General features: G+C 41.6%; 1 protein-coding gene across 1 annotated transcript in view; it reads left to right on the top strand.

Annotated features, from left to right (window-relative positions):
* The first annotated feature begins 200 nt into the window (after nt 1-200).
* BARX2 (BARX homeobox 2) overlaps nt 201-20,878 on the top strand; it is a 51,087-nt gene continuing 30,409 nt past the window's right edge. The window contains 2 exon segments of the mRNA XM_032229831.1: nt 201-239; nt 242-389. Coding sequence (XP_032085722.1) covers nt 201-239; nt 242-389 — 187 coding nt within the window.

A 20,878-nucleotide genomic window follows, 5' to 3' on the forward strand; every position in this document is an offset into this window, starting at 1 on the left:
GGCAGGCAGGCAGGCAAAGCAGTAAGCAAGCAAGGCAGGGAGTGAATCGACGAGAGAGGCAGGCAGGCAGGCAGGATCAGTGGATCCCGGCGACCGCCTGTTGCTGATCGCTACGCCTCGCCGCCTTTTGCTGGGGGTTTCTTCTCCTTCGTTCGCCCCCCGAGGTTCGGCGGTCCCTCCGGGCTGATATCTCCCCCCGCATGCACTGCCAAGGCGGGCTCCGGCTGCCTTCCCCGGGCAGCAGCTGAAAGCAGCCAGGCGGCGCTACAAGACCTTCATGATCGACGAGATCCTCTCCAAGGAGACCTGCGATTACTTCGAGAAACTCTCGCTCTACTCCGTCCGGCCCTTCTCTGGTCGTCCGGCCCAAAGCTTGCACTCCTGCACCGGTAAGAGGCCTCGCGGACGCCCTTGGCTTTCCTCCTCTCGGGAAGGACGAAGCCTTTTGGGGGGGGAGGGTTGGGGGGAACAGCCCTGCTTGCGGGGCTTTCATCCTGCCACGGAGTCCAGGCAAAGAAGCTTAAGGATGGATGGAGACCACTCCTCTCCCCTTCTCACCCCTTCTTTCTCCTGTCTCCTTCCTTCCTTTCCTTCCTTCCTTCCTTCCTTCCTTCCTTCCTTCCTTCCTCTCCTCTCCTCTCCTCTCCTCTCCTCCCCTTATTTCTCCTTCTCTTTCCTTCCTTCCCCTATCCACTCCTCTTTCCAATTTCCTTCTTTTTCCCTTCCTTTCCTTTCTCCCAATTTCCTTTCCTTTCTCCTTCCTTTCCTTCTTTTTCCTTTCTCCTTCCTTCCTTCTGTTCTCTCTCTCCTCTCTCCCTCCCTCCCTTCCTGCCTCCCTGCCTCCCTCCCTCTCTCTCCCCCCCCCCCAATTGTCTGCCAAAGAAGCCGCAAAACTCTTCCTTGAAAATACGTTTTTCGGCGCACTGTTGTTATTGAATGTCAACGCTTCTGGTCTTTAAAGCAATGGAGCTTTTGAATGGAAAGTGGTATACGCAACACTTGCCATATCACTTGTCCCGCTGTAAACCACGGAGAACCAAACCAGGGTTGTGGGGGGCACAGACTTACCTGAACCTAATATTCAGTTCGCTTTGATTTTACCAGAGCAAAGAGAGTTACACAACACACACACACACACACACACACACACACACACACACACAGACACAGACACCATACACACACACAATTAAGAGTAATCTCTCTCAAGTGGGATTTAAGATTATTACCAAGGATTTGGGATCACAACTGGAGAGATTATCTGTGTTTCAGAGAAAGTTTCAGTTCTCCCCCCCCCCGCCCCCCCAGTCCCGAACTACGATCCGAGGGTGAGAAGGAAACTTTAGAAATCAGGCCTCTGAATAGGGCCAGATCAATCAAGCAAATAATTCCCGATAAGGCTGTTTCTCGAATGCTCGGCAAGCAAATGTTTCCCAATTGTCACTTGCCCTGTTATACCCCTATGACTTCAAAGGCACAAAAGTGGCAGCCGTTGGTGCCCTGCAACAGAAGTGATTCCTTCTTGCATTTGTCTTTCCATTTTGACAGGCGGCACTGTCCCCCCCGGATCTCAAAAAGGACCCAGAGATATCGCCAGGCGAAGGATTTAAAGGCAAGGAAGGTGAATTGGATAACCTTTCCAAGTGCTGTTAGGTGCTCAGAGCTTCAGATGGGCTGCTTACAATACATCGTAGTTCGTGCTTACTACACGCACTCGTCTTCCACCAAACTGAGTTCCTAAACTGAGCGGGCAGCCAAAAGTCCAGATGAAGTCACTCTGCTGTGTGATTATAAGCCGAACAGCAGATAGGATTGATTGTCAGTTGCGCATGTTGTGAGCTTGGGGGCTTTTTTGTAACAAAGTTGGAAGGGACCGGTTGCAGGTCATCTAGTCCAACCCCAATTGTTTTGTCTATGGAGTTTTTCAGTCATCCAGATCATTGTTGTCCCTAAGGTCCTTTTCCCAAAAGGCAAGTGGACGGGGTTTTTTTTTGGGGGGGGGGGGCTCCCTGAAGGCATTTTGCTTCTCATCCAAGAAGTTTCTTCGGTTCTGAACTGAAGAAGTGAAGGACGCTCTTGGATGAGAGCAAAACATCTCCAAGCAAACCAAGTGAAGTCCAGTTGCCTTTGCAAAAGCACCTTTGGAGAATTGTTTGTTTTCATTCCTTCCATAAACAAGTCAGCTTTCCCAGCAATTTTTTAACAGTTATAGAACTTGGCAAGAGAGATGAGACAGCTTTGTACTGGCCCAGAAGAGCCAGGAATGAGTTAGCACAGAGGTCTTCAAACTTGAAGCCCACGTGTCTTAAAGTTGCCAAGTTTGGGGGTCCCTAATTAGAGTTTTGGCTTAGTATGGTCCTCGTAGACAGATCTTCTTTCATTAAATCTTCTCTTTTCCAATCCTAAAGCATTTCCAAATCTCTTTCTGAGTGCTTCAGAAGTATGACCTCTAGCATGGTCCTCCTGTAGATATTTGCAAAGACCGGCTTATCTTGCTTTCAAAAGTCGATGCTCCAAATCCATTTCTTGCCATAATATTAATATTGCATAGTGGCTGGATTTTGTTCAGTGTGGGACACACTGAAATGCTCCCCCCCCCACCAGCTCTGAAACTTATTAGAATGACAAATCAATAAAACTCAAGTTCAGGGATCCTACCATTTTGCTAAATCAACCCCAAATTGTTGGGTTTAAGACATAAACTAAGATTTATACACCATGAGGGGTGGTCTCCCATATCCCTCCAAGCCAACATCAAGGAAAACACCCTAAATCTTAACATAATGTGTGAATTCAAACTTTCGCCCGGCTTAGTTTAATTTGCAGAGTTAACATCAGGTTAAAATATAAAGAAGTGCTTTGTTGCTTTGAAAGACGCGTGGGATTTCTATATAATAAATAAAGTGTCCCATTGTCTTCTAGGATGTAATTCAATTCCAAGTTGATTGCAACTTATTTCCTTGTTAGGAAATAAGATTAACTGAAATAGACACCGATTACTTACAATGATCTTGCAAGCATTAGGTGTAAAGATTGATCAGTTGACATGCCTATGATTTAAATGTAAAGTAAACTCACTAATACTTTATTCAAGTATCAAACAAGACTCAGTTCACTTAATTCTCTGGGGGCAAAATATTTTTTATTATGAAGTCAGCCAAGCCAATTTCTCCACACTTTTCTAAAATACTTCATTAGGAAATATTTTGCCCCTGAAAATCAGTGAGTATGTAATCAGAGAATCAGAAAATATTTTAATCCATTCACTCCCCCCCCCCCGGCTTTTGGGAAAAAATGAGAATGTGTTCAAAAAGTATATCAATTTTAATGGAACCAAGAATCAAATTAATCCCAATTTGATCAAAGGAGAATATTTTTTTAAATTGTTAGCCCACTAAGGTTGTGTTTAGAAATAATTTAACATTTACTGTGGCTCACGCAAAAGGTTTTCATACTGAGTCCCCCTAATGATTGTATAAATTTTACCCAAGTATCAAACAGAGCTGTTGTGTAATAAATATTTTAGGATGGGGAAAAGTTAATAATATATTTAGCCAATGAAGTGCAATAAGTTGGCACAGCGACTGTGACATTTTGAAATAAGCCCTGTTTTGCTTTGAACATCTAAAGTCACCTGTTCTACTTGTGTAAAACCAATGGCAAAACTCCGTCAGTAACTCTGATCAGTAAAATTACTATTTTTAAATCCCATTTTAATAAACAGGTGTTCTCCTACCTCTAAAAAGATTGTACTAACATTTAATGGTGTGTAGGTTCCTTCTAATAATAACATTTAAAATAAAATTGTGACATTTTCAAATTGTTCTTACTTTGATGCTTTTACTTGTGCTAAGAACCAAAATCATTAAATTTGTCTGGGGGGGGGGGGGAGGCAGCCAAGAATTGGAATTTTTTCAGGTGTGGTTACTTTATCCCACACGCTGTGTGTAGATTAAGTATGTTATTATTAATGCAGATCTCAAGAAACTGCATCGATCATAACATGAGCGGCAAAGCATTTTCATGACAAATAATGTTTAAAACAAAAGCAGAAAGTTATTGGACAGGGATTCTTCCGGAAGGCGTATCTCTTTGGGCTTTAATTTAAATCTATCTATTCCCATCTGATAAGGAAATTTTGTTTATAAAATACTCTTATATTTCAATCACATATATTAAAAAGAGGTACGGTAAGTCCCACCAATTGCTCTCTGCCAGATTCCTATCTTTTGGGAATCACCAATTTCATTCTCTAAAAAATAATTGGATTCCTTATAACTCAGTCTGGGAAAACATGCCACGTAGGAACACAATGTACATTAATTGAAATGTTAGGGAAGTGCTTAAAGGCATTGACAAATTCCACTTTACAATTGCCTTATTACAATTATATTGTCATTCATATTTTAGATCAATTTCCCCCTCATTTTTCATTCAAGCCAAGAATTTCTAAGCAAGAATTGCTCATTAAGAAACCCACAGGCAAGTCTCCCTATTCATTTGCATTTGCTAACATCCTGATCTTTGAGAGAGGCCATAAAATGAAATGCAGTCGGATATAAAATAAAAGTCCCATCAAAATAGATCAGTAATCTGATAGAAGTCACAAGTTAAATCACATTCATCAGTCTCCAACTCCTTGCATGCAAGTAATTAAACTTAACAAGAATTCAAAGCTCTTTGAAAGTTGTAGTTTTTCAGATGTTTTGTTGGGATTGGCTACTGAACGCAGAAATATTTATTTTTGAGTAAATTGGACTATGGAAATACCTCTCATTCAGTATTGTATGAAAAATCGGTACATAGAAATATTTTTCAAAAAGAAAAAATACTTCGCTCAGAGTCAGTTGGAGTCTATGTATCCAGTAAAAAATTTTTTTAAGATATTTTAATTTGCTGCTACTTTTCTTGTAAACTTCCAGTGAATCAGCATATTTAACAGCAGAATGATATGGGAATGTGAAATTAATTTAAAAAGGTATTTTCCTATTTCAAAGGCTTATCTTGATTATTGTTAACTCATGTGTTGGAAAAAATATTAACAAATGGCTGCAGGCTGTTCTCTTTAATTTTTCAAATGGCTCATAACCAAATATGGGTGATTCAGTAGCTATTCATAGATCATTCAGTTGCAAAAACTTGTATACAATATTTACACACAGGGCTAAATCAGAATTCCTCAACAGTTGCTCTTGCAATCTCAATTATTTTATCCAGACAGTTACTCTGGATTGTGATAACAGATTGACTTATGGTGGGAATATAATTATTTCTGTTTTTATGAGTCTTTTTAAAAAAAATCAAATAGGAACAACAGATAACAAAGTGGTTTTCTTTCCTTGTCCTGAATTTAATAGCTGAAACTATTAAGTTTCAGCGTGAGTAGCACAACTACTCAGGAAGGAAGTCAGCTACTGGATTAAGAATATGAAATTGATATATAAATATGAGTGCAATATATACAACCTTTTGTAACTACAGCCAAGTTGCCGATTTAAACATTGCCTTGTTCAGTGTTTTCCAACCCCAATGCCACGGTAAGAAGCCGGGTGCATTGAGAAATTCAGCATGAAGGAAACTATTGATAATAATACATGACATTAATAACAATACGCTCTTAAGACGAACAACTTATATGGTTTCCTCCCGGCTTCCAATTGAACCTACTTGTTTTAAAACCTTTCAATCCGTGAAAGAGAGAGAGGGCAAAGGAAGACAGTGCCGCATTACTGTCTTTAAGCATGACTGCTCTTAATTGAAACCATGTAAAATTTACCCAGATATTATACCCAAGGCAGTTTTCTAAAGGCTTGGAATAATAATCTTCATGATGAATTGCTTCATCTTCACAGCTGTCCTAAAGGACAGACTTTTCTCATGTTGGCAGTCAAATTTCTGAGTATTTGTGTTGGCTGGAACTTGCCAACAATCTTTGTTTCATCTTAGACTAGCACATGGCTGTTAAGCAAAATACAACTTTCAATGTACTGTAACTATCGGATCTTTACAGAGTTACCTCTAAGATACAGAACAGTCCAGCGATGTCCTTTTTCTGAGTCAACTGATCTCGGAATACAGATGACCAAGTTCAGACAATTTCACCCCCCACAACTGATTCTTCCCGTTCTCATGCTTTCTCTTCCATGTTCATCGGGACAAAGGAATGCCATCAAGCTCACAGTTAAATGGACTGGTAATAAATACTGTCCTACTCATGCTTCTGGCTTAAAGAGACTAAATCAGGCAAAAGAAATGCAGACTGTAGGAGTTGAAGGAAGGAGGGGAAATTCACGTAAAGGTCAAAAATAGGCTAAATTGTGTTTTATCATTTAATTTAATAACCCATTCTTAAAACAGGCAGAAATGCATCAATGCCGTGGGTTTGTATGTCCATATAGAACATTGGGAACAATTTCTGTAAGTAAGTTGGTTGGTCCCTTCCGATGTTGATTTATCAGTGACAAAAGCAGTTCTAACTTGGCCGCTGAAAAGTTCCAATGTTCAACTCAAAGAAAGTTGGTTAATCCAGAAAATGAACAATTTGACAGATTTTGGTGGAAGGAGAAATGCACAAGTTGTTCGCTAAGAAGTGGTCATTTTGGGTTCTCACCCCACGTAAGAGATCGGTTATCGCAAACTTCTTTTTCCTTGAAATCGATCTATTGAAGGCCTGAGTTATGTAAGTTATCGTAACCGGTTTATTTTTTTTTCAAATAATATAATAACTAAATACTTGAGATTGTCTTAATGATGACAAACCAGGAGAGGAAATGTACATATTCAAATGAATTACTCATAAGATTATGCATGCTTGCCTACAGTAAACAGCATTTTATTGGTTTTAAAGGCTTGCATGTACAAGAAAGAAAGGCAGGGGAATGAATTACAGTAGGAGGCTTCAGATAATAAATAAATTCTCCCTTTTTGTCTCATTTGTTCGATATTTTAGCTTTTCCAACATATTGGTAGCAATTGGAATGCATGAACTGCACAACTGCGCCTATCACAACATTCCTTGTTCTAGGCAAATGACTTTTTAGAATGTCAGGTGTTGTGACAACCAACTTTTTTTTTTTTTTAAAAAGGTTGATTATGTAAGAATTGCATGAGTTTCTTCTGAGCCACATGATAAGAATCCTTACTCCAACCCAGAGAGAATGTTTTATTTTTATTTTTCAGCAGGGAGGGATTGTTGTCGCGCTGTTGTTGTTTTTAACAAGAACAATATAGCAAAGTGAGAGCTGTTGAGGCAAGTTCATTCAAAACAGTGGAATCTTTTCTGTACGGATGAATTTATGAGATCCAAATATCAATAGCAAGATTTCCTGATTTGCACTGATAGCTTAATTAGAACATCCTTCTAAACAACTTAGAGATTGTACTAACCAAATTCATCACCAGCAGAGGTGGGTTGCTCCCAGTTTGGCCGGTTCAGCCGAACTGGTAGTGGCAGTGGGGGGGGCTCCGCCCACCTGCTGGGACACTTCTGTGCATACGCAGAAGTAATGCGAGCGAATGCACACACGAGCACGAGCAAACCGGTAGTAAACTGGTTAGCAACCCACCACTGATCACCAGGTTAGGTTTCAAACTCTGAATATTATTTTGGAACCATGTTGACCCCAATTGTTGTCACTTTGTTAAAAGCCAACTGGTTTAACATCATACTTTCATAATTTTGGCTTCCTTTTGCTATTAATTTGATGCTGATTTTGTGAAACAGCTTTTTCGTTGTGGATTTTATCCCAATCTTTCAACAAAGGAGGGACACTTTAACTATATATATATATATAAAATACTAGCCGATAACCCAGAGTTGCCTGGGTATTTATTTATAGGGGGAAAATGTCCGGACCAAATGTAATTTCTAATGTTGGGCTTTCCCCCTTACCAGAAGGAGCCCCCTTGTGGAATACCGTGAATCTGTTACATGGCAACTCCACTGTGCTGCACAGTAGAAGCCATTTTATGGCAGTACAGTAGAACTCATTTTAAGGCACAACAGGCTGTATCCTAACAGAACACACGGCCAAGGTTTTAGTTGTGTCTTACCCCACAGTATTTGTTTTCAAAGAGTAAGTCATCTGAGTACCAAGTTTAGTTGAAATTGCTCAAGGGGTTCCAGAGTTATGCAGACACACACACACACACATTATGGATTAGGACGCATGTTGGCAAAGCTTAGAATACTCCTTTGTTCTGCATAATCAAAAATCCACCATGCTGTTCCTTAATTCATATTGGATGTACCCTGGCTTGCAATTGCCAATAGCAGGGGATGTTGAGAGATGTAGTTTACACATGAAATACCCATGATAATTATAAATAAAGACCTAATTACCCCAGAACTGTAATACCATCTATCTCAGAACCAGAAGCTTCTCAGAGCTACCTGTTGACCCTGAAAGCATTGAAGGCTGCACCCCAAATTGCCACACAATGGAGGATTTTAATAACTTTTAATAATTTAATAAATGCGTGGGAAGTAGTTTTACTTCCTGCAGTTGTATTTATTGCCACTTTAATTACATGTCACTTAAACCATTTAAAATTACATTTTCTTCCTGCACACACCCACTTTTTGGCAGGTCGGTTCGAAGATTATCTTAGGGCCCTAAGAAAAGTTGCACACTCCAGATATAATAATAGGATCGACACTCTAATGCTATCTCTCTTATCGGCTACAAATTGCCATGTAACCTCGGATCTGGAGAGGTGGTTGAGTGAAATCACTGCATTGGGAAACTCATGTGCAATGCTTGTTCATGTATAGGGAGTAGATAACCCTTAGGTGACTTGCATCTATATATACATATATAAGCGGCTGTGTGTGTCTCTGTGTGTGTGTTCTAGCATAACTCTGGAACGCCTTGAGCAATTTCAACCAAACTTGGTACACAGATGACTTACTCTCTGGAAACAAATACTCTGGGGGTAAGATACCCTTAACACCCATCAGGGTGTGTGTGTCTTGGCATGCAGTGGCACGCAGAGCCCTCTCTGTGAGCCATCGCCCAGCTCAGCTTCACTGCACATACGGGGGGTGAGAGGGTCGTATGTGTATGTGGGGGTTGCGGGGGGAGCACAGGGGTGTGTGGCATGAGGCCCCCCTGTCTGTTTTTGCTCCCAGGAGGCTGCAGGGAGGCCTACTAGGCCCAAAACAAGGCAGGGAGGGGTCATGCACGCATGTGTGGGGCATAGGAGGAGCCCAGGGGCATATTGTGTAAAACTATAGATATAATTCATTACCTTTCCTGTCTAATGCAAGATTAGGATAAATAAATACCTGGCCAACGGCAGGTTATCAGCTATTTATCTCGTATAAATCAATTAGGCATTATTTCCTATTACGTTTGCAATGATTGGGATCCCTTTTGTCAAACTGAGTCTCATACTAAGAAAGGTCAATATATTTTTCATGAGGACTAGGCAGATAGTTAACATTTTTAAGGGTGGAGAAGGTGGAAGGAAAGGGAAGAAGGGAACGATCAATGGCCTATTATCAATCAGTGTGGTGCCTGTGGCCCTTGACTTACGACCATTTGTTTAATAATCGTTCAGCCATTACGACAGCAGGAGCTTCTCTGCACGCACAAAAGCTGTTCTCTGTATGGCACATCTGTTGACTGAAGTTCAGTGACGTTCACTCCCATAATACTTGTCAGCCATTCCTGAAATCGAAGGTATAGTCTTCTTGGGCTTTTGGATTCATGTTGGATCCCATCCTCAGGGAACTTCTCTTTGTGGTTGTCGGAGAATCAAGAATAGTAAAAGGTAACTTTCTAAGCTGAAGAGCCAGAGCTGTCCGAAGACGTCTCCATGGTTGCACAGAACGCGGTTACCTTCCCACCAAAGGTGATTCCTATTTTTCTCTTTGCATTTTTTACATGCTTTCGAACTGCTAGGTGGGTAGAAGCTGGGACAAGTAACAGGAACTCACTCTCACTAAGGATTTGAACCGCTGAACTGCCAACCTTCCGATCGACAAGCTCAGCATCTTAGCCACTGCACCACTGCATCCGTCTCCAAATCTGAAGCTGGAGGCGCACCCATGTCATTTCCGTCCATCCAATTTCCTACACAATGAAATGTCTGCACTTCACACAAAGCTCTTCCAAATTAGGCAGAGAGTAAATAGTGAGTGAAAAGATTTCCGATGACCAGGCTGTCCAAAGTTGCAATGGTTTAACATTCCATGTGCAATCCACACAGCCTTTGAAGGACGCAGAGAAGCCCTTTAGAAATTACTAAGTTGTACCACGGAAATCCAAAGGGTCCATCCGGAGCGTTGAAGCCAGCCTCATCAACTCTGGAAGCTTAGAGAAGCAGAAGATTTATGACATATTATAAAACGATCCAGTTGTTATATCGGTGACCCCAGGAGCTCGCATGGAACGGAGAAGGTCAGCAAAAAGTCCCAGCGTGGAATTGTTTTAAATTTGATCTGGGACACACTTCAAAATCCGCATGGAAACTGTTTCTGCTGAGCCCCACTTTCCCCGTTTAATTGAATGGATAGTGTTACAGCATTCCTGAGGTATGGCCGAGAGCTGTGGGAAAGGGAGCAAGACAGGATGAGTACAGTGTGTGCGGATTCTTTTTCACCCTAAACCTTATTATCGGCCCTGTAACAGCTGTATTAATTCACTTAAATAAAACAAACATGGCATTGTAGGTAATACTGTTTATCAATCTCATTTACACCTAGAGCTAGAGGGAGTTTGCATTCTGGCAATGATATATAGGCCACAGGAATGGGATAGGCTCTCTTATTTGCAGAAATCTTTCCATCTAGAAGGATTATAGCAGTGGTGGGTTTCAAAACTTTTTAGAACCTCTTCTGTAGGTGTGGCCTGCTTTGTGGGAGTGGCTTGCCAACCATGTGACTGGGTGGGAGTGGTTTGCCAGCCAAGTGACTGGGTGTGCGTGGCCAACTTGTAAAATGTGGTGAAACTCATTTAACAACGCTCTTGCTTAGCAACCAAAATGTTGGTTCAGAAACTCTGGCATTTGAAGCACGCAAGTCTTAAAGTTGTCAAGTTACAAGACCCTTGCACCTCTAAACCCTTTAGAAAAAAAATCCAGGGGTGTTAAAACTTGACAGCTTTAAGACTTGTGGACTTCAGCTCCCAGAATTCCAGTCATGTTAGCTCAGAAACTCTGGCATTTGAAGCACGCAAGTCTTAAAGCTGTCAAGTTACAAGATCCTTGCACCCCTAACCCTTTAGAAAAAAAATCCAGGGGTGTTCAAACTTGACAGCTTTAAGACTTGTGGACTTCAACTCCCAGAATTCCTCCTCTCTCTTCATCTTGATGATGTGCGGATGGGACAGGGGAGGAGCTGGAACGGTTCTAAACGGCACTGTAGATTTGTGGAACCTCTTCTATAGAAGAGGTTAGAACTGGCAGGAACCCACCCCTGGATTATAGGTTGGATGAGGCCATGCCTGGAATGCTCATAAATATTTTAACCTTCATTTAGGCTGGCGGCAATGTCCTTTCTGGTTTGCCACAGAACATCACAATTTGCCCAGTGGAAATACAAGGCAACCAAAAATAATTATCAGATTCTCAGTAACAATTACGATGAGGAAGATAAAATAGGCCAACAAAAGTAATTGCTGCTATGCAATTGTGAAAAAGGGACAAGGTGGCTCAGGGGCTAAGACGCTGAGCTTGTCAATCAGAAAGGTCGGCAGTTCGGCAGTTCAAATCCCTAGCGCGCGTAACGGAGTGACCTCCAGTTACTTGTCCCAGCTTCTTCTAACCTAGCAGTTCGAAAGCACATAAAAATGCAAGTAGAAAAATAGGGACCAACTTTGGTGGGAAGGTAACAGCGTTTCATCTGCCTTCGGTGTTGAGTCATGCCGGCCACATGACCAGTGAGATGTCTTCAGACAGCGCTGGCTCTTTGGCTTTGAAGAGTCGGAATGACTGGCACATATGTGCAAGGGGAACCTTTACCTTAAAGTAATTGCTGTTATGCCATTGTGATAACTCTTTGTCACAGAGAATTGGTGCAGCTGTAGAATAGGTATGAATGCAGGACATGGGGCTCTCCAGATGTTTTTGGAATATTTCTCAGCATCCCAGCTGTCAGGACTTGATAGTGAAGGATGCTGGCTGTCATACTTCTTCCACATCTGGCAAGCTATTTTTTGTTCTCCTTGGGAATACCAACGCATCCTTCAGCAAGCTTTGAAATGTGAAATGAATTTTTTAACTTAAACGAAGATCAGGCGAGACCATCTGGTTTGCCTGAGTGTGTCTATAACCAGGCTGGAAACCAGGTGACTGTGATTTCTAGTTTCCACTTTAAGCATGCCAACTGGCTGGGTGACTTTGGGCCAGTCCCTCTCTTTCTCCGCCCAACTCACTTCGTAGGGTTATTGTAGTGGGAGGAGGAAGGGGTGTTGAATTTGTTCATCACCTTGAGTTATCTGTAAAAAAAATAAAAATAAATTTTTGGTACGCCCCAAATGTGGGAGGGAGCATACTGCTTCCCTTTTGCCTGTTATAAATATAACAGAGTACAAATACATAAATGTGTGTATGTATATGTATATATGCTTACATATGTACATATGTACTTATATAAATATATTTATATTTACAAATATAACCGGATACAAATACACAAATAAGAAGAATGGAGCGGAGAGCTCCTTTGTGAATTGAGTTTTGCAGTGATGCTTATTTCTTATAAACAGGCTGCTCTAAAAATCTGCTCTGGTGGAAAGCCAGCCTAGAAGACAGAAATAGAAATAACAGATATAAATGGCCACCAAATCAGCAAAATACAGACAAAAAAAAAATTCTGGAAAAGAGTTCTAACTGTGCTTGGGTAGTGGCAGTGGGTAAAATACCCTGTTGTAAACAGAACTTTTTCACAGGGGCTAAACATTTGCTATTAAAATTGTGTTGCCATGCTATTAAAATTGTGTTACCTTGCTATTAAAATTGTGTTACACTGCAAGAGAATTTTGCACACTCTCTTGCAGTGTGTAGCCTATTCTTTCCGTGCTGTTTTTTTCAGTGCTGCTCTGAGTTTTCTCTGCTAAATTCAGCCCTTGATGATAGCCCACAATGCAGATTTTTGCAAAGTCCATAAACGGATGCTAATCCAGAGCTGCATGAATGGCTGTATTATTCCATCTTGCTCCTTTTCCTCTTAGCAATTGTCTTCATCTTCCTCCTCTGCCTTTACCCGATTTCTTTTTCTCTCTCCTCTTCCTCCCTCCCTCCCTCCCCCCCCCTCTCTCCTTTTTTGACATTAATCCACTGGTGCACAATGCCTGCTTTATTCTCTCACAAAGTCAAGGAATCCATCCACTCTGAGGATTACAGGATTTCTTACAAAAGAATTGAGAAGAACCCAGGCATTGTGGTTGTGGTTTAAGACGATTAAGCCTTCTATGACATTACTAGAAGTGAATAACAGTTGCTCCACCTGCACTGTGAAAAATCCAGCATAAATGCTGAGTGATTAGGGCTGCCCCCCCTCCCTTCCACCTTTCAAACCACTAAAATGATTGCAGTGAAAATAAATGGCCTGGATGTGTTGATTCACAATACTTTCAAAAGGTGCTGTTAGGCTTGGGCTGATGTCGGTTTAGGTAGCATGACATGCAGTAAACAGTCTTTAGATCCTAAGTACACTTACAGCCAAGCATCTGAAAAGAGAATGAATACAAGAAGGAAATGTCAATGCATTTGACATACATATACATCAGTGGTGGGTTTCAAAAATTGTTCGAACCTACTCTATGGGTGTGGCCTCCTTTGTGGGAGTGGCTTGCTGCCCATGTGACTGAATGGGAGTGGCTTACCACCCATGTGACCGGATATGAAGATGCCGATGACACCTGTCAGAATCACCTTAAATTACCTCACACACAGCAGCATGCATAAGAATAGGATGTAAACTTGTTTTTTTTAAAGGCATCTTTGGTTTGCGTTAAAACAACTTCAACACACGCAATGTTCTGATTGCACCACAAACGCAGTAGTCATCCTTACCTTTCACAGAGGCACTGATTTTATAAATATGAGCATGATAGTGTAGAATAATCCTATCCAAGGACCAGTGGTGGGTTTCAAAAAATTTTGGAACCTCTTCTGTAGGTGTGGCCTGCTTTCCGGGTCCACTGGTGGAACCTCTTCTAACCGGTTCGGTAGATTTGACGAACTGGTTCTACCGAATAGGTGCGAACTGGTAGGAACCCACCTTTGATATACATGCTACGGGGGCACATGTCTCTGATTAGTTTTCTCAGGGGGGTGGAATACTAATTTTCTTAAAATAGCACTCATGGATTTCCAATGCAGGATAACGTGATTGCTCAGATTCCCGACAGAAGTTGGGCTCACATGCTGCAATAAACCATCATTTTCTTGGGTTCTGCTGAGCATGGATTTAGTAAGAGGTTTTAAACCAGCACAGACCGCTTCAATGCTGGTTTGATGGGATTGAATCATTACTTTTATTCCACTTTTATTATTTTATCCATATCCCAAGGCAGCAGAGCGTACCTAATCCTCTTTCCTCCTCCTATTTCCCCCACAACCACAACTCTGGTGGAGCTGAGAGAGAGTGACTCGACTAAGATCAGCCAGCTGGCTTTCATGCCTAAGGTGGGACTAGAACTCACAGTCTCCTGGTGGCTGGCCCAAAGTCACCCGGCTGGCATTCGTGCCTAAGGTGGGTCTAGAACTCACCATCTCCTACTGATTAGCCCAAAGTCACCCAGCTGGCGTTCATACCTAAGGTGGGACTAGAACTCACCATCTCCTACTGATTGGTCCAACGTCATCCAACTGGCTTTTATGCCTAAGGTGGGACTAGAACTCACCAGCTCCTGGTTTCTAGCTTAATGCCTTAACCACAAGGCATTTCACAAACAACATATGAACAAAATACGCAACATAGCACAATATAGGAACCTAAACGAACAGTATTACAGATTGCACGGAGCAGATCTTAGCATTCTGTAGCCCAATATTTTGCTTTGCCAAATCGACCTAAATATTATGTTCCAAACCATTATATTTTCAGCAGTCCCAGTGAAGGACTCCCAAATCTTATGCAATATAGTGAAGCTTCCTTCTAGACCTTAAAATTCCAGCCAGGGGAAAAGTCCAAGGCTACATTCTTGATTTATCTAGAGAAATCAGGGCATCTGTTCTTACCAACTGTAAATCCATAAGATTGTTGTGGACCTTTGTTTTAAAGGTTGTAGCATTTCTGCATTTTTTTTTAAAGAGTAAGTGCTAAATAGTTCTGTTAATCACAGCAGTTGTGATACTTGGCTGATGATGGTGTTCTTGACAAGCTAAACAGGTTTAGATCTGGTTAGTCTTTGGCTGGGAGACTGGAATTTACAGAGTACAAGAAAACAATCTAGTACGAAAAAGCTGTGAAGAATACAACGTGGCGTAGCGCTGGTTATTCAGGAGATTATGTGTCTCCATAGTTTCTGCCAGCTTTTCAACCGGGCAGAGTTGACACGCTTTCTACTTTATGCGCATGCATACTGATAAAGAGGTGGGGACTTGATTTTGTGATTGTGACGAACATCTTAAATCTTTGATATCCAGAAAGATGAGTGTGCCTTCACAGTCACACTACCTACTTTCTGGAATGTCATCTCTGCTGGGTTTATTTGTCCCACCCTGAATCTTGAAAACTTGAGTTAAGGCAAGCAGGTTTTGTCTTTTTAATTATTTGTCAAGTTCTGTCTATTTTCTATTATTAGAATAGTTCTAGAGTTCTTGTGTGTAGATGTATCTTGCATTCTAATATATATTCCATTATATGCTTTTCAGAGTCACTATGGCCAGCACTTATCCATTTATTTTAACAAACACATTTCAATAAATATTGAATATGTCTAGTCTTATGAAAGAAGGAATAGGGGTGACATGATAGCAGTGTTCCAATATCTCAGGGGCTGCCCCAAAGAAGAGGGAGTCAAGCTATTCTCCAAAGCACCTGAAGGCAGGGCAAGAAGCAATGGGTGGAAACTAATCAAGGAGAGAAGCAACATAGAACTAAGGAGAAATTTTCCTGACCGTGAGAACAAATAATCAGTGGAACAACTTGCTCCAGAAGTTGTGAATGCTCCAACGCTGGATGTTTTTAAGAAGAGATTGGATACCCATTTGTCTGAAGTGGTGTAGGGTTTCCTGCCTAAGCTGGAGGTTGGACTAGAAGACCTCCAAGGTCCCTTCCAACTCTGTAACTTAATTATAATATCCCAAAGGTTCTTTTCAAGAGGCAACTGGACTTTCTGTTGTTTGTTTGTTTCAGAAAAAAGAGTTTTATTCTTTTAAAAACACAAATATTTCATTATTTGTCAATCATAAAACATTGAAGTACAATTTTTTTTTGTATGCCCCTCCCTTCCCCTCCACCCTCCCCCCCAGCCCCCCTCCTCCTTCCCCCCCCCCCCCGACTTCCCAGAACCCGTACACGGTATGGATTTTTAACTAACACAGTCTAAATCTATTGAGAAAAAAAGAAATAAAGAAATTAATGACATTCTACATTGACCTTAGCTTCTTCTTACTGAACTAACTTTAAACAGTTAAAATCATTTCTGATCTTAAGCATAGGCTAACTGGAATTTCTTGGTCCGTATTTATTTTGTATATAGTCCAATCCATTTTTTCCAGTCTCGTTATATCTCTCATTGAGTGATCTTTAAGATATGCCGATATTTAGCCATCTCAGCTAAGTTTGTGACTTTCAATGTCCATTCTTGGATTGTAGGCAAGTCTTCCTTCTTCCAGTATTGCGCCACCAACAGTCTTGCTGCAGTTATTAGGTGCAGAATCAAGTTAGTCTCTACCACTGTTTGTTTGTTTTTGAAGACGTTTCACTTCTCATCTAAGAAGCTTCATCAGCTTCTCATCTGAGAAGCTTCTAGAGCTGAAGAAGCTTCTTGGATGAGAAGCGAAACGCCTTCAAAGAAAAACCAGAAAGTCCAGTTGCCTCTTGGGGAAAAAAAGCAGCTTTGGGACAACTGTGACCTGGATGACTGAGAATCTCCATAGACGTTTCATTAAATATATCACAGAAGTCAACGGGAATGGAATTCAACTGAAAGAAAACTTAACCTACAGCCGAAGAGAGCAGACATCTTCGTAGAGCAGGCAGGCAGGGCTTGGAAATATATAGTTGACAGTTGTATCGGAGCCCCCTGGGGTCTAAATATTGTACCAACTAGTATTAAAATAGAAACATGCTGGCGATCAGCTTGATTTATGTGTCTGGCGTGGAATTGGCCAAACAGTTACACGTTGACCTGCGTCCAGCATGCCTTCCACCTTCAGTCGAGTTTTGCAACCCTATGAAAATGGCAGACAAATTCCCAGTGATTATAATGGAGAAGTGGCCTTTGTCTTGCCTTGGTTCGGTGTTTGTCATTTAAGCCTCCTGCATTTTTTCAAGTCAGACATATCTTACATCCATTTGGGGAATGGCATGTTTTTAATAGGAAACCTTATACAAGCAAGACTAATTGTTTGTCTCATCCAGAGATGTGTAACCCAGGTCTCTGAGGCCAACTTCATCTCAACTGTTCTTTTGCAACCTCGCCTTTGGCCGTGCTGCAAACTTCAGGACTAACTTCAGCAGAAACCTGGCGGGGTGGTAGTGTTCCTTCTGACACTTTTTTTTGCATTGAAATAATACTGTTCTGTTCCACAATTTACACATTTAAAGAAACACAGAGGGTTGCTATTAAAAACAACAACAACCGGAGAAAAATAAAAGAAAAATACTTCAAGTGCATGGTCCAGTTTGAACAGAGAATCTTACAATTTTTATCACTGGACTGATAGGGTGTGTAGCCCATGAGATGGGTATAAAACTCAACTTTCAGTAGCTAAAAGCAAGGTGGAGGCCCTGTGCTTCTGCAGCGTGGCTGCTAACCTCAAACCATTCTTCTACAATGAAGAGAAGGTGGCACCCACACAGGAAGGAGATCAGGGGTGGGTTCCTGCCAGTTCTAACCTCTTCTATAGAAGAGGTTCCACAAATCTACAGTGCCGTTTAGAACCGGTTCCAGCTCCCTCCCCCCACCCGTCCGCCCGTCATCAAGATAAAGAGCGAGAGGAGGAATTCTGGGAATTGAAGTCCACAGGTCTTAAAGCTGTCAGTTTGAACACCCCTGGGGGTTTTTTTTTCTAAAGGGTTAGGGGTGCAAGGGTCTTGTAACCTGACAGCTTTAAGACTTGTGTGCTTCAAATGCCAGAATTTCTGAGCCAACATTTTGGTTGCTAAGCAAGAGAGTTGTTAAGTGAGTTTCACCACATTTCACAAGTTGGCCATGCCCACCTAATCACATGGCTGTCAAGCCACTCCCACCTGGTCACATGGCCAGCAAGCCACTCCCACAAAGCAGGCCACACCTACAGAAGAGGTACTAAAATTTTTGAAACCCACCACTGAAGGAGATGGTTTGGAAGACTCTTGGAATTTTAGGAGTAGACATTCCAGACAAAGGTGAGTTGCTCTTGGTTTTACTACTGGTTCGCTTCACATGCGCGCACCAGACATGCACTGTGTGCGCATGCACACTTCAATGTAAATTGTTCTTCACGCATGCACAGAACAATTTACACTGAACTGCGGATGCACGCACACTACTAAACAACAGTGGTGACCGAGGAACTGGTTCGGGGGCAGGGCCAGCCTGGGTAGCTGCTGGTTCTGCGACCCAGGCCAAAATACCATACTGGTTTGGCCGAACTGGGCCAAACTGGGAGCAACCCACCTCTGCTTTCAGTTAGATAATACTAACCGATAACTTGGTGTTGCCCAGGTTTTTATTTATAGGGGGAAAATGTCGGGACCAAATGTGATTTCTGAAGGTGAATTTTCCCCATTTACCAGAGGGAGCCTCCTTATGGAGTACTGTGAAGCCGTTACCTACATTGCACTGTACAGTAGAAGCCACTTAATGGCAGTACAGCCATTTTAAGGCATAACAAGCTGTATCTTAACAGAACACATGCCCTGGAGGGTTTGAGGGGTGTCTTAACCCCACAATATTTGTTTCCAAAGACTAAGCCATATGTATACCAAGTTTGGTTCAGGTCACAATGATGTCCACATTAATGATGGAAAAAATGGAAATTTTGTAATCCATGCCCAGAATCCTTGAGAGAGCATCTTTTCCCATCTTTTTTACTTTCAGAGCAAATTCCCAGGAGATGGAATCTATCATACTGGGAATTTTAGCTATGATAGTTCAAATACTTTTAGGGAAGACTCATTCGTTTCTTTCTTTTTCTTTCTAAAGATACACTTGTCATACATCTGTTATATTGGAAGACAGTTAGTGCATTCTCTGTTATCAAAGTTCATTTGTAACCTGTGCATGCATGACTGTTGATAATTATGCTCAATTTACCATAGATTAGATTTCTGTCCCCAGTGAACCTATGTGTCAAATGGACTTTCGCCTATTAAATTTCTTTCAGTTTTTATAATTCATTACAAAGAGGATTATATTTCCTATGAGGGCATCCAAAAGCATGCGTGAAATTTAAACTGTTTGCATCATTCTCTGTAATGTAGAATTGATTTCGGTTAGGAGTGAAGAAAGAGTTGGGAAATTGTTTGTAATATTTTTATATTGATTGTATCATCCTCAGAAATTCATTCGAAAGAAGGGTTTGTGTAAATGCTAAATCTCTGCATATAAAACATCTCATCCGATAAAATATATGGAAACTCAGCAGTCTGTCTAAATTCCAAGGGAGTAGAGACTCTCTTTTTAAAAGAAAGATAAATTCATTGTAGCAGGAAACCAGTGTTAGTCTACGATAGCAGGAGTCTATGATAGTCGGGTTAGAGTTAGGGTTAGGATAGTCTATGATGGCACATGGAAATCAGGAGGTTAGTGGCACCTTTTACAACTAACTAATTGTATTAAAAAGTGTAAACTTTCCTGAACTGCAACTGTAACCCACATAAGGTAAAGGTTCCCCTCACACATATGTGCCAGTCGTTCCTGACTCTAGGGGGTAGTGATCATCTCCGTTTCAAAACCGAAGAGCCAGCTCTGTCCGAAGACATCTCCATGGTCATGTGGCTGGCATGACTAAATGCCAAAGGTGCACGGAATGCTGTTACCTTCTCACCAAAGGTGGTTCCTATTTTTCTACTTGCATTTTTACATGCTTTCGAACTGCTAGGTTGGCAGAAGCTGGGACAAGTAATGGGAGCTCACCACATTACGCAGCACTAGGGATTCGAACCGCCGAAATGCTGACCTTTCTGATCGACAAGCTTAATGTCTTAGCCGCTTAACTACCGTGTCCCTGTAACCCACTTAAAATGGGGAAAGCTTGAGATTAGTCCCAACTCTATTGGCCTTTTCTATGGCCTTGAAGATCTGGTTCTGTGTCCAGGCCTGGAACCCCAAGTGTGTGAAGGGCCCCATAAGAGTTTAGGATGTTAGGGGTCCCTCTTTGAGGAAAATGTGAAAAAATAAATAAAATAAACAAAAATAGCAGACATGGAGACTCATGGCCATGAATAGCCTGTTCTGTTTTAAAAGTGTCTATATTGATAAAATCTTCTCTACAATAGCAGCAACTCAGTGGTGGGTTTCCAATTTTTTTACTACCAGTTTGTTCGTGCGTATGTGTGCATGCGTGCAACGCTTCTGTGCATGCTCAGAAGCATCCGGGTGGGTGGGCGAAGTCTCCCGCCACCCCAACCCAGGCCAGAACCGGGAGCAACTCACCTCTGCAACAACCCCTACAGTTTAACTATAGATTAAGTAAGTTTTGCTCCCCTCTTTCTCAGCGGTGAAGGAAGATGTTTCATTATAGATGTGCCTCAGTTGCAAATCGCCTGTGTAGT

This window comes from Thamnophis elegans, chromosome 13, assembly GCF_009769535.1.
Source record: "Thamnophis elegans isolate rThaEle1 chromosome 13, rThaEle1.pri, whole genome shotgun sequence".
Lineage (NCBI taxonomy): Eukaryota > Metazoa > Chordata > Lepidosauria > Squamata > Colubridae > Thamnophis > Thamnophis elegans.